Source organism: Urocampus carinirostris, chromosome 20, assembly GCF_059441175.1.
Source record: "Urocampus carinirostris isolate Australia breed hairy pipefish chromosome 20, RoL_Ucar_1.0, whole genome shotgun sequence".
Lineage (NCBI taxonomy): Eukaryota > Metazoa > Chordata > Actinopteri > Syngnathiformes > Syngnathidae > Urocampus > Urocampus carinirostris.
In genome coordinates this window covers 14,382,058-14,395,390 of record NC_142368.1, presented here as the reverse complement: position 1 = coordinate 14,395,390, position 13,333 = coordinate 14,382,058, and the positions used below count along the sequence as shown (strand labels likewise).

The following is a 13,333-nucleotide window of genomic DNA, read 5'->3' as shown; positions in this document are numbered from 1 at the left end:
CAAAAGCACAGAGCAATGAATAAACGGTGTCAATGTATGGTAAAAAATTGTTTCAACAAAGAAAAACATCTCTATTATATTTTTAATTTAAGAGGTCTCATGGATAAAAACTAGAAGTTGATGACTAGCGGGTGGGCCCATCATTATAAAACTGCGCCTTGTAGGGAGCCGGCTCCTGGTTGGTAGGGAGCTCGCTCATTGGGCCGTTGGTTTGTTGACAGAGCCATTGTTTTTCTTGGCTTTTTAACACAGTATAACAACCTGGTTATTCTTTCAATGTTCTATTGAAATTAAAAAAAAACGAATTACAGATGAATGCATGCAATATATTTGCTGCTACTTTTTTATTGGACAGAACTGTGTCACATGACTGGGAAGCTTCTCTGGCAAAGACCTTTGATGAGTTTAATGTCGGTTCATGATGAATGAATGTTAAAAAAGTAACACTTGTTGGTTAAAGCGTATTTACTCACTTTTGTGTGTAAATGTATCAAATTTGGGTCGCGACCAAGAACTTAACGGATCGTGTCGGGTATTAAATTGTGTCTGAAAACCCATTATAGGTATCGCTTCTCGGCCTTTTGGCTAAGATCAAGTGTAGTATAAAAAAAAAAAAAAAGTATAGTATTGCCTTTTACACGCTTGTTTACTACTGTTAAAAGAAAATAACTCTGAAATTGTTTAATTGATGTTGAAAATGTCAGGAAAAAATGTTAAAACGTCATATCGTCACGTCATATTGTCAAATATAAAAAAAATGTGAATATGCTTGATGGATGTGTTTTGCTGCTGTTGGTGTCGGTGGATTTGTTCAGACCGAGGACAATCGACTTTGGCCTGGACGGATCTATTGACACTAACAAAGATGTTATATAATGAAATTGTGAATATGTTTGATTTTCGAGAAGGTTTGTTCAAACCTCACTTTGTGTTTGCTGTTAAAAACGTAATATTGGAATATAATATTGTGAATGTGCTTAATTGCTGTTGAGATTGTCATGATTGTTTTCTGTTCTTAGTGTCAATAAATTTGTTCAAACCAAAAAAAAAAAAAAAACTGTTCTTATCAGTTTAATATCTGATACGTCCCCTATCCGGGGACCATATATTAAATTGATTTTTGGAACTGGGAGATGGAATAGGGGCTTGCTCCGTCCACTCCACGCATCGACCTGGTATTGCAGTACCTCCAGGAACGGTGCACCCCCTGAAAATGTAACAGTAAATCTTTAGATAGGCAAATCTTTTAGTATAGCTCACATAGTAACAAAACCCTACTAGTAAATAAAACACACATGTTCGGGTGTTGAAGATTACATCATGTCCGTTACCACAAAATCACGAAGACAGTAAAATATGTATCAAATGGTTGTTGCATGCAGTAAAATAGTGGGGTGTAGTTCTGGCTATTTGTACAAAAAATTATTGGGTAAAATAAAGTGCCTGTTCGTTTTTATATTAAAACAATATTTTTTCCAAAGCTTTTGGACTTGGGTGGTGTCTTTCTTTGCTGAGAAATTCACTTGCCTTAAAAAACGCTTTTACATGGTTTTGATTCCGCAATGGTAAACCTATTTACAAACCCTTTAACCAAAGTAAGTCATGTCATGTTTATTTGTATAGCCCTTAATCACAAGGAATCTCAAAGGGCTGCACAGACCACAGATTATTGCAAACTACAAACTACAAACTATGATTACACCATCCCCTGATCTAAAACATACATGAGGGCAAGGAAAAACTCAAAAACCCCAACATGAGGAAAATTAAGAAGCCTTGAAGGGACCACACATGAGGTCATCTCCCTTCCAGGATGACCAGGCTGCAAAGGATGTTGCAATAACAAATGATACGCGCGTTTACGGCACAGTTCTAAGGTCTAGGGAACCTCCTGTGTGGGTTCAAATCCAGCTACCGGACTTACTGTGCGGAGTTTGTATGTTCTCCCCGTGCTTGCGTGGGTTTCCTCCGGGCACTCTGGTTTCCTCCCACATTCCAAAGACATGCATTTCAGGTGGATTGGCCAGTCCAAATTGTCCCTAGGTGTGAATAAGCGAGCGAGTTGTCTGTCCCTGTGTGCCCTGCGATTGGCTGGCAACCAGTTCAGGGTGTCCACTGTCCGATGATTGCTGGGATGGGCTCCAGCACCCCCGCGACCCTACTTGAGGATAAGTGGTGCAGCTAATGAGATGAGATGAGACACCGATTTTCCACAGGAAATAGTCATTCATAAGATAGAGAATAGAAGTGTGTTTTAAGCCTTAATAAACTCCTCCAACAAGGTTGGAACTCCCTGTTTTAGGCTAATCACGTTTTGATTTGTAGTTATTTAATATGATTTCAGATTACATTTTACAGATAGAGATTCGGAGATCAGGTTTCAAATATGGGTGTCACGGGATTCTTGCTCTGACACGATAGAACAATCTGCAAGACTTGAATAAAACGGTGCGTTTTCGACTCTTGAGTGGAATCCATCCCCAGGGGCCAGAAAAGAAATAAGGATTTCTCCCCTGCTAATAGAGGTTCATGTAATGTTTTTAATCTGTTCTTTTTTGTTAGGATTACTGTTTTAAGATAGTTTGGAATCTGGTTGGAGACCCAAGTTGAGTTTTTTTTTTTTTAAAGCTGCAATGGCAGAACAAGCCATCAGACAAAGTGCGTCGGCATCACTTTTTAGCCAACTTGATTCATATTACTTTATTTGTTGTCTAGTAGGTGGTAACAACTTGTAGCATTTAAAAGGCACTTTTCAAACCTTGAAAACAACCATAAATTTCAGGCATTTTCAAGGATTTCAAGCACCAAGTAATGACATCAATTTTTGACTTACTCGACATAAGTCCAGCGCACTTAAAACCACAGTTAGGAATGATTTTTAATTGTTTCGCACCAAAGCACATAGTGCAGCCCAATACTAAATTTTCTATTCTGGAGGCCGTTAACTCATGCGCTAGCTAGCACGTGCATGATTTTGGCGAAAGTGAAGGCCTCAAAGCGGTCAGCACAAAAGTCCGCGCCATGAAAACACCAAAAGGTAAAATAATGTTTGCCAAAATAGCATAGAAAATATTTGAGTAGTTTCTAAACCTCCAGCCCTTTGCCCTGTGAAAAAAAGTGTTTTTTAAGGCCTCATCAGGGGACGTTTTTGTTCAGAAGTTACTGGAATTCTGGCTCTTTTTCATGAACCGTCCCTTTCGGCTCACTAAAATTAGCCAGCTCTCATGGCTCCCTTACTGCCCCTAAATCAAAATGTGATCCACAATAATGAAACACTATACTCTGACTAAATGAATCATTTTAAAAATGTTAATTTTGTTTTAATTTACAGTGAACTCTCTATTTTCAATGTTCAGCTTTATACTACACCGTGCAAACATCGGACCCCTATAAAAACATAAAAAACGACAGTGAAAAAGAGTTACCTTTCAGTGCAATACCAAATGAACTATAAATATACTGTATGCAAATTTTGATGCAAGCAGAAAATATAGTGAGAGAAAAAAGCGCCTTGCAGGGAGCCGACTCATGGTGTGTAGGGAGTCGGCTTATTGAGCCGTTCCGTTCGCTAACGACACACCGCTCGTCTGCACGACATTAGCTTATTGACAGTCATTGTTTTTCTTGTTTTTTTTAACACAGTATAACAACCTGGTTATTTTTTCAATGTTTTATTGAAATAAAAAGAATCCTATACTGTGTTGCAGATGAATGCATTGCATATATTTGCTGCTGCTTTGCTATTGGACGGAACTGTGTCACATGACTAGGAAGTGTCTCTGGCAAAGACCTTTGATGAGTTTAATGTCGGTTCACGATGAATGAATGTTAAAAAAAATAACACTCTTGTTGGTTAAAGCGTATTTACTCAGTTTTGTGTGTAAATGTATCAAATTTGGGTCGCAACCAAGAACTTAACGGATCGTGTCGGGTATTAAATTGGGTCTGAAAACCCATTGTAGGTATCGCTTCTCGGCCTTTTGGCTAAGATCAAGTGTAGTATCTGTTCTTATCAGTTTAATATCTGATACGTCCCCTATCCGGGGACCATATATTAAATTGATTTTTGGAACTGGGAGATGGAATAGGGGCTTGCTCCGTCCACTCCACGCATCGACCTGGTATTGCAGTACCTCCAGGAACGGTGCACCCCCTCACTTTGTTAAAATATTCACTCTACATCTTCATTAATACAATATTAAACTTTAACCCCCAACTATGTCTTCTGCAGGGGCACACCATCAGACAAAGTCGCATGATGCTTAGGTATCCATGAGGACTGATAAATGTGTTAAATGCTTGGTGAATTGGACAAATAATGGTCTGATCTAAATCATGCCCTGAATATCAAAAATATGGTTCAAGTTTCATAAAATGATTTATTTCTGCTCATGCAACGAGTAGGGTTAATAGGGGTTCTTGACATCAATGCAAATGCTTGACTTTCTAAGTAGGGTTGCATAGACATGACATGGCAAGTTTGTAGGAAATTGGTATGGTATATTTCCAAGATTCCCTGTACTGAAGGGGACTTTCAACTCTAGGGATCTATGGTTTTTTTGGTCGCTTGGTACACCTGCTTCGCGGAGCTTTAAAAGTCACCATGTAAGCCTGATGTGTCCAAAATCCGGCCCAAAGGCCAGTGATGGCCCTTGATTAAATTTCTACTGGCTCGCGGCCTCTCATAAATTGGATATGCGGCCTGCTAGTAATATTGATCGCTGAATAAGATTAATTCGTAAAATAAAAAAATGCACCGTTGCACCAGATGGTGGTAGCCCTTTGGCCACCTTGCCCTTTGCTTTCTGTGAGAATTTCAGCTCACTCCATTTCCAAAACGACGACTGTAAATAGAATAGGGAAAGTGCTTCCAAGCAAAAAAATTGAATTTTTTTTTCACTATGGCTGTTTTCAAAGGATATGATATTTAGAGGTACTGTCAGACGAAACGTGCCGACTACAAAAAAACAAACTGTAAAACAACGCTGTGAAAAGGTGAAGCAACTGGAAGCTGTTTAACCAGCACGGCAGCGCTTATTCACGAGATCCTGCTAGTCAAATAAAAATGCCACAAAAAAATTTAAGATGGTGATGGCCCCTGGGACGAAACTGTCCGTGAGACTTTTAGTCTTTATTTTTATGTGACGTGTAGCATCTGGCAGAGGGTAGAACAGGTGGTGGCCAGGGTGAGAAGGATCATTTCTGCAATGTCCTCCAGACTAGGTAGAGGGCAGCCGATAATTTTCTGGGCTGTGCTGATAACTGTCACGTGTTTTATCTGCAGCAATGCTCGGAGCATACCACACCGTGATGCGTTAAATTACCAGGTCATAGTAAAATAAGAAAATAATTCCATTTTGAGCAACTTTTCCTACTTTAATGCAACATATTTACACTATTCCAATTTATATTTTACAGATATTTTGCATGCACAGCGGTTGACAAATGGACAGTTTGACCGAGTGAAACTGAGGCAATGTCATCCATCCCTGGGCCTCCGACACGAGGGTCTGATGTGACAATCCTTATAAGCAGGGTTCTCTCAAATCCATTTAGTCCACTCTTAGAATTTGTTGCCAACTTTGGACAGTCGAGAGCCAGGGATTATGAATTCCTGGCCCAAAGCATCCAGTCTTCTGTAAATCAATTTCAGGAAGTCGAAGGAAATCCTGGTGACTTGTGCTTGGCTCAAATTGATGGTACATGGTACAGAGCCCGCATAGACTCGAGAAATGGATCCAATTGCAGAGTGTTCCTCATCGACCATGGCATCGCATGTAGTACGAGCACAAATTTTTTGTCTTGGGGAAAGATTGATTACTTCAACCTACCTCCTCAGGTGGAGTTGTGCGTGTTAGCCAATGTATGGCCATACCATCCTGAAAAAAGATGGTCTCCGAGAGCTCATGAATTCATCCAATCTCTTCAAGGGAGGGTGGTAAGGGCACATGTACTAGAGGTACTACTATATGAAAGGCAGCTTGTTCTAGACATACCATGCATATGCAAACAAATGTATGAAATGGGATTGGCGAAAAAAATAGAACCAAGCAATTTTCTGAACTTTGTTCTTAAATCATCAGAAACGGAAAAAAGTCCTCGTAGCTTAATCGGCGAAGTTGAGCAACACCAAAAGCAGGATCTTTACATGTTCCCAGAGCTTTCAGCTGGAGCTGTGGAGACTGTAGTCGTCACAGAAGTCACCAATCCACAGCGTATTTTCTGCCAATTGAAAGTTTTTTCTACAGCCCTGAGGAAACTCTCAGAGCAAATAACACAACACTATACGGGCAGAATGGGCAGTTGTAGCGTGAATCCAGAAATGATAGGATTCACCTGTGCAGCAAAAGGAAACTATGGCAGTTGGTTCCGTTCCGTTTTGCAGCAGATAATCCCAGGCAGTGAACAAGTGGAAGTGTTGAATGTTGACGATGGGACAAAACAACTGGTTGAAATGGAAAACATAAGACCACTTGCTCCAGAGTTCTTCAAAATGCCAGTTGTGACTTATGTGTGCTCACTCCACGGAATTTTCGACAAGGGTGTTGGATGGAACTGCAACCAGATCGACTTCCTCAAGTCATTGCTCTTGCACAAGACGGTCATGGCCAAATTTCATTACCAATGTATCTTCGAGGGTGTTTACTACGTTACGCTATATGGTGATGAAAATACTAACCTCAACCAGGTGTTTAGTTTTCAGGATTATTCTCAGCAGGAGAGTAGAGAAGCACCTGGTGAGTATGCACTTGCACACATGGCACCCAGCAGATCGCAATCGCCCCGATGTGAAAATTATAGAGACACGTCATTTTCTGAGAAAACCATAACGGTCGAAGAGATGGAGAAAATCACCATGTTCCCAGTACAAAGCTTTATCGCCAATTCTTCACACATGGCATGTATTTCTCACATATCCAACCCAGGCGAGTTTTGGATCCAAACCCAAAACCACAAGCTTGAAAAAATGATGTCCGATATTTTCCATTTTTTCAAATCCTCAGAGAATGTCCACGTGATTGAAACACCGACACTTGGTGCTTGCTGTGCAGCAAAAGCTGCTGATGGGGAATTCTACAGAGCTACTGTATCAGAAGTTGCGGAAAGAAAAATCAAAGTGTTCTTTGTGGATTATGGGCACAGTGAGGAGGTTGATTGGAGTAACATAAGCTTTCTTCCAGATCGCTTTAAAAAAATGCCACAGCTTGCGTTGAAATGTTCGTTGGCAGGCCTCAGACCAAAATATGATCAATGGAGTCACTCTGCCATTGACTTTTTCATCAGAGTGACTACAGACAAACTTCTAAATGTACATTTTTTAGGGAAAAACAACGATACCTATACAGTAACCATGACTGATCAAGAGTCACAAGGAGAAAAGGATGTAGGTAAGCTGCTATGCTATTCTGGTTTAGCAAAATTCCAAGGAAGTAAAAAATCCGGAATAGTCACTTCCGAAAATGAATTCTTGGGTTTTCCCAGAAACATTGTGGAATTTTTGGAAATACAAAATAACGCTGAGCCTGCCAGTAATGCGTTACAAATTGGAAAGTTCCACGAAAATATATTCCCCGTCGGGAGTGTCATTGAAGTCAACGTGTCTTGCATCGCGAGCCCAAATAATTTTTGGTGCCAACAGGCTCAAAACGCTAGTAAATTGAAGTCGCTCATGCGTGACGTACAATTATACTACATGGGCAGCGTTTATGAACCTTTTGGAGAAGCAGCTTGTGTTGTTCGACACCCAGACAACGAATTATGGTACAGAGGTCTAATCGTTAGCAAAGATAACGCTAATCACGCAACGATTCTTTTTGTTGACTATGGTCAGACAATAGAGGTCAGTCTTCAGGAATTGAGGAAAATCAGCCCGGAATTTCTCGAACTGTGTGCTCAAGCGTTTCGTTGCCGTCTTCTCAACCCTCTCGAGGTCACGTCACTTGAAAACGATTGGAGTGATGCTGCAAAAGAAATGTTTAGGAACTTTGTGGAAACTGCTGCTTCCAATACTGTGCCATTAAAGTGCACCGTGAATGCAGTCGTGTACAATGAAGAAAATCTAGTCATCAACATTGTGGATTTAGGAACTCCTTTTGAGAGCATCTGTACTAATATGGCCGGAATCGGCCATTTTTCACCTGGGAGGGCAGCACCTGAATCCCCTTACCGCTTGGAGACATACTACTACTCGACACACGGCATCAAAACTGGAACTCAAGAACAAATCAAAGTCACATGTGTCAATAGCGTGAGTTGGTTCTACTGCCAACTTGAAAGGAACTCCGACACGTTGAAGGACCTTAACAAGAAAGTCTGTAATCTTTGTTATCAGCTTGGCAAGGCGAATTTGTCCACTTCATTTCAGAAATTGTGCTTTGCAAAGTACACTGACGGGCTGTGGTACAGAGCACAAATCAAGAGACTTCAGCCATCAATACTGGTTCAGTTAGTTGATTATGGTGATACAGCTGTAGTGGCAATATCAGACTTGATTCCAGTGCCTAAAGAGGCCAAGGATATCATGTCTGTCCCAATGCAAGCAATGTTGTTCTCTCTCTCAGATGTCCCAACAAATGTACCCAGTGAGGTTAATGACTGGTTTAAAAAATATGCGGCGGAATGTAATTTCCGAGCAGTGATCACAGCCAAACAGCCTGACGGGAGTCACCTTGTCGAGCTTTACCACAAAAGCATGCAAGTCAACTCAAAGATGAAGAAAATGTTTCATCTCCAGATGCCGACTGTAGGTCAAGTTGACCACAGTTTTCAAAATGAACATGCTGTCAAGGAAACGGTGTCCATTTCTGCTGACCTCAACCCAGAAAACAATGTACTAAAACCACTGCACCAAATAAGTCAAGTGACGCAAACTTCAAGGCAGAATTTGCCGAAAAGGATTGCTAAAGCACCACAAAAACTCTACCAAACCCCTAATAGAAGGCAACACACTGAAAGAGAATTGGTCTCGAGCTTCAACCTGAATTCTGGATCACCTCTTAAAGAACTTGACAGTTTGCTAACTCAAATCAACTATGACAAACGTCCAAATCTTGGAGACTTAACCCAAAATGTCATCACATTGGATTGGGAAGAAGATGTCTACATCTCTCATTACAACAACCCATCAAGTTTTTATGTACATCTTGCGAGACAAGAAAATGAAATATACTCTGTAACTGAAAAGCTTAATGACCCACAATCCTTTCCCAAAATGAGCATCACTCAAGTTGAAGCAGGTGATTTGGTTGAAGCCAAGTTTCCAGATGATTCCTTGTGGTACCGGGCATTTGTAAAGGTCGTGCTCCCCAGCTCATTTGCTCTGGTGGAATTTTTAGATTTTGGCAACACCGCAAAGTTAGCATTTTCTAAACTAGCAAAACCAAGCAAGACTTTCTTGCAGGTGCCGAGGTACAGCATACACTGCATGCTTAACCAAGTTGATTCCCATGAGCTGTTGGATGCAGGAGTGGCGTCCTCTTTGAACAAAGCGATTGGTTCTAATAAAGAGAAAATCTGGAAGTGTCGGTTTTTGCAACAGTTGGGTGCAATGTGGAAAGTCATTCTTGAGGATGATGCTGTGAAACTCAAATGTGAACCTGAAAGTTTACCTGTCATTGAAAAGGAGACTGAAAAGAGTGCAGAGATTTCAGAAATGAATTACCGACATTTAGAATTAACAGAAGGACAACAGCTGGGTGTTTACGTCTCAGCTTTTTGTGATGCTCAAAAGTTCTGGTGTCAGCCTGACGACTCGGCCACACTCGATCAGATTTCTGAAAGTCTTTCTAGAATTGGAAACGCACCCCTGAATTCAAGCATGAACATCAACGTGCTTTCACCTGGCACACCGTGCATTGCTTTTTTCGCGGAGGATAAGCTTTGGTGCCGTGCCGAAGTACTCAGTCAAGAAGATGATGAGCTGTCTGTTCTGTTTGTGGATTATGGAAACACAGATAAAGTTACCCGCACAGAAATAAGGGAAATTACCCCTGACCTGTTGCAAACCCCTACACATGCATTTCTGTGTCGACTTGATGGTTTCGATGAACCTGATAGCTCTTGGCGTGACGGGGCTTTCAATGAATTAATTTCAATTGCAGGGCAGGTCAAATTAATGCAGATGACAGTTACCAAATCTTGTTGCGAAGGAGGAAAGAACATGTATCTTGTGCAGTTGGAGTGCGAAGGTAAGAAGATAAATGAGACTATGCTAAGCTGGTTGACGCCTGTTGTGCAAAATCAATCTGAACTTAAAAAAATGGATGCAACAGTGACCACCATAGAAAATGAACCATTAAAAAAAGAGAAAGCGGAAGGAGCTGTACCAATTGCCCTCACTGACATAGACCATGATGGTGTTGACTTGGACCATTTGGAGAGTAGATTTTCAAAAGACATTGAGAGCGTTGTGGATTATCTTCTCGATGCAGTTCTGAGCCAGGTTGAGACAAGCGGACCAGTAAACATAGTCGACGCTTCGAGTCCTCCAAGTAAAACTAATTTCACCAAAATGGATAGTGGAATACAAGCAAATATGGAAAAGAAAGCTGACTGGAGTTGCCTAGACTTCAAGGTGGAAACCGCCTCTCCGATAGACAATTTTTTGTCTGCATCTTCACCAGACAAAACCAGAGATGAATCTGGCGTTCCGCTGTTTCCACTTGAAGTGGGGGATCGCTCCATCGACAGAATTGACTCTGCAGGTACGTCCTGTGAGTTGATAAATGTTTGCACGGCTTGAGATATTCACCCACTACTTTTTTCTATTTTCAGATGCGACTGATTCTACGAATGACAAGGTTACAGATACAAATGCAGTCTCAAGTGGGACAAACTTGAAAAGGGTAAATTGTTTATCTACTCTGTTGGACTTGTAGTTGGTTTTCGTTTGTCTCTGCATTGTATTTTTAGATAACTTTACTGACACATTCACTAGCGACAGGAATATTTTACTTTATATCTTCCCAACTGGAATTCTAAATTGAAAAACCAAGCACCACCTAAACTTTTGTTTTTAAGTCAAGTCATTTTTATTTGTATAACCCTTAATCACAAATAGTCTCAAAGGGCTGCACAGATCAAAGACTATTGCAAACTACAGACCATTATGACACCATCCCCTAATCTAAAACCTACATGAGGGCAAATACACATATTATCAACATAAAATATAGGTTATTCATATGCTATAGAATAGAAGTTTGTTTTAAGCTTTGATTTAAACATTTCCACTGAGGTTGCAGATCGAATCTCAGGGAAAAATGCATTTAACTGATGGCAGTATAATACTGTTTGTTTCAGAAGTTAATTTGTCATGCATCCGTTTTCTTTTAGATTGAAATGACAACTGAGGACACGTCATGTGTGTTTTTTGAAGTAAAAACATGTTCAGGTTTGTTTTTGTTAGGCACGCGTATTAAAAACTATGAAATTTCCTAACGTTCTTCAGAAGTGTTTTTTTTATTTCCCACGCAGATCTTACTGTTGAAACTGAAACCAAGTTCAGCGATCTGGAGATCAGCACAGTATCTTCTACAGATGTAGTAATTGCTCAATATGCTCAATTGTAAGTGTAAATAAGCGTATTTCAGGTTTTGTTGGTTTTCAGGATGCCACAGCTGAGAAGTCGGTCGAAACTGAAAAAGAGTTGCCAGGTACGCAACAAAAGCTCTGTGACATGTTTACTAGGTTTCGCTCCCTCATTGACAAACTTAACCTCCAATGAAATAATCATCCAGGAGAGACCAGTATTTCCTCTACTACTAAAAAAAATCTTGCATGCTGAGAAACCCCTTGAATAACATCATTAAATATGTGTTGCAGAGCCGTTTGAGCACACCGGTGCGGTCACGGCTTCAAGGAATCTTTGCGTCATCAGTGAGAGAGAGGAGGAAATGGTAATTTGCATAACACTCAATTTCCACATGAGTTGCGCAGACATTGGCACATCTTCTACTTGAGTTTTTGCATGGGCTTCACAACATCTCGGAGAATGAAAATGTTAAATTGTTTGTTTTTGTTAGAGCCACAAAAGGGAATTGTGTTTTTCTAAATGTGCAAAGTAGAGCAATGTGTCCAAAACTAAAACATTTTCCTTATAGCTTTAATATATCATTTAATATTTTAATTTCCAAAGAATATGAGGAGTAAAAAAAAAATCCATGTCATAGGCGATGTTAAATATATTTTGGCCTCACTTGAATGTAAACATTTTTATATAACTTGGTTGGAATGCAGTCCAATCATTTTTTTTCTTAATCCCAAAGAAACAAAAAAAGTTTTTAATTTTAGGTCCCTGCTGAACCAACAAAGGAAGGATTTGGTAAGTCAGGCGAAGATTCCATTTGCACAATATACCAAATGTGAATATTGGATTTATCCAATCAGCATTGCTCTAAAGTGAATTTGAGTTTTTATTTTATGTGGAACTGAATATTCCGCAGAAGAGCCAATGCCCGTTCCAGAAGAGGAGGCAGAAAATGAGATGGAAGGTAAATGTTGAAGTTGATGGCGTTGCTTCTCCTACCCTCAGCTTCTCTATTTTCAAGGTGGTTGTTTGCATTCAGCTCGAGCATTTGCTACAGAGGCCGAATCCCTTACACATCTCTGTTCAGATGAGGTAGTTGATAGAAATTGAATAACAAAACAGTCTTCAATGAAAACTGAAATTCTGTACTATTTTGGGTGACGTTGAGGTGGTGACTTGTCTGGCCAAGGACATGTGCTTGGCAGACTTCCATGTGCCAGAAAATGAGGCTAGTGTGCATGGTAATTGAGGTCACGTGGTTATACCTTGTATATTGTGATGCTGAGCTGACTTGTCACTCCTGTTGTAGAGCAAAATGAGGATGAAGAGGAAGAAAAGAACAGAGAGGTAACATGATACTGATAGGATTTTTTTATGTTCTTTGTGAGAAAGCTAAGGAGTTGTTGTTTTTTCTTTGCAGTGTGCTCCAATTCAGATTTAATATTTTTCTCCATAAATCAGCAGTCAGAACACTTATTTTTCTCCTTTCTCTAAAGGATTCCCACGGTGTGGTGCATATCGGTCCTGCTGATGATATTATTGGTAGGTGACGGATACCAAATCCTCATTTCTCCAGTGATGATGATTCAAGTTATTTTTTTTCTTTTTAGGTGATGCGTTCTTGCAACTGATCCCCCAGTCTGTGGTTGCCAATGATGACTCTGCTGACACTAAGCCGGAGGAGTGACGGCAAAAATATTTGGGGGTTTGCTTTTGTAGTTTTTGGTTTTGTTCAAGTTGAGAAGTTGCATACATGTTAATAAATATTAGTTTGCAATTTGCTGCATGTTTGGAATGAGACTGCTG

The 13,333-nt window shown here is 40.2% G+C and overlaps 1 protein-coding gene, 2 non-coding genes and 1 pseudogene across 13 annotated transcripts in view; all 4 read left to right on the top strand.

Moving 5' to 3' along the window:
- tdrd6a (tudor domain containing 6a) overlaps positions 1-13,313 on the top strand; it is a 33,750-nt gene extending 20,437 nt beyond the window's left edge. For 6 of the 11 annotated variants that reach the window (XM_088324727.1, XM_088324722.1, XM_088324724.1 and 3 more), the window contains exons 3-15: positions 5,419-10,703; positions 10,774-10,844; positions 11,335-11,392; positions 11,476-11,543; positions 11,609-11,654; positions 11,824-11,897; positions 12,292-12,322; positions 12,444-12,491; positions 12,549-12,619; positions 12,696-12,768; positions 12,837-12,874; positions 13,024-13,069; positions 13,138-13,313. In XM_088324727.1, coding sequence (XP_088180853.1) covers positions 5,477-10,703; positions 10,774-10,844; positions 11,335-11,392; positions 11,476-11,543; positions 11,609-11,654; positions 11,824-11,897; positions 12,292-12,322; positions 12,444-12,491; positions 12,549-12,619; positions 12,696-12,768; positions 12,837-12,874; positions 13,024-13,069; positions 13,138-13,214 — 5,928 coding nt within the window. In that variant the 5' untranslated portion in view covers positions 5,419-5,476 and the 3' untranslated portion in view covers positions 13,215-13,313. Of the gene's footprint in view, positions 1-5,418; positions 10,704-10,773; positions 10,845-11,334; positions 11,393-11,475; positions 11,544-11,608; positions 11,655-11,823; positions 11,898-12,291; positions 12,323-12,443; positions 12,492-12,548; positions 12,620-12,695; positions 12,769-12,836; positions 12,875-12,947; positions 13,070-13,137 lie in introns of those variants that run through there. The other 5 variants (XM_088324728.1, XM_088324729.1, XM_088324730.1 and 2 more) reach the window with 5 other exon arrangements.
- Positions 566-690, top strand: LOC148346321 (U2 spliceosomal RNA; annotated as a pseudogene).
- Positions 1,025-1,209, top strand: LOC148346320 (U2 spliceosomal RNA). The gene has a single exon (XR_015848385.1). It is a non-coding gene; the product is annotated as a U2 spliceosomal RNA (small nuclear RNA).
- LOC148346319 (U2 spliceosomal RNA) lies at positions 3,965-4,155 on the top strand. The gene has a single exon (XR_015848381.1). It is a non-coding gene; the product is annotated as a U2 spliceosomal RNA (small nuclear RNA).
- Positions 13,314-13,333: the final 20 nt, after the last annotated feature.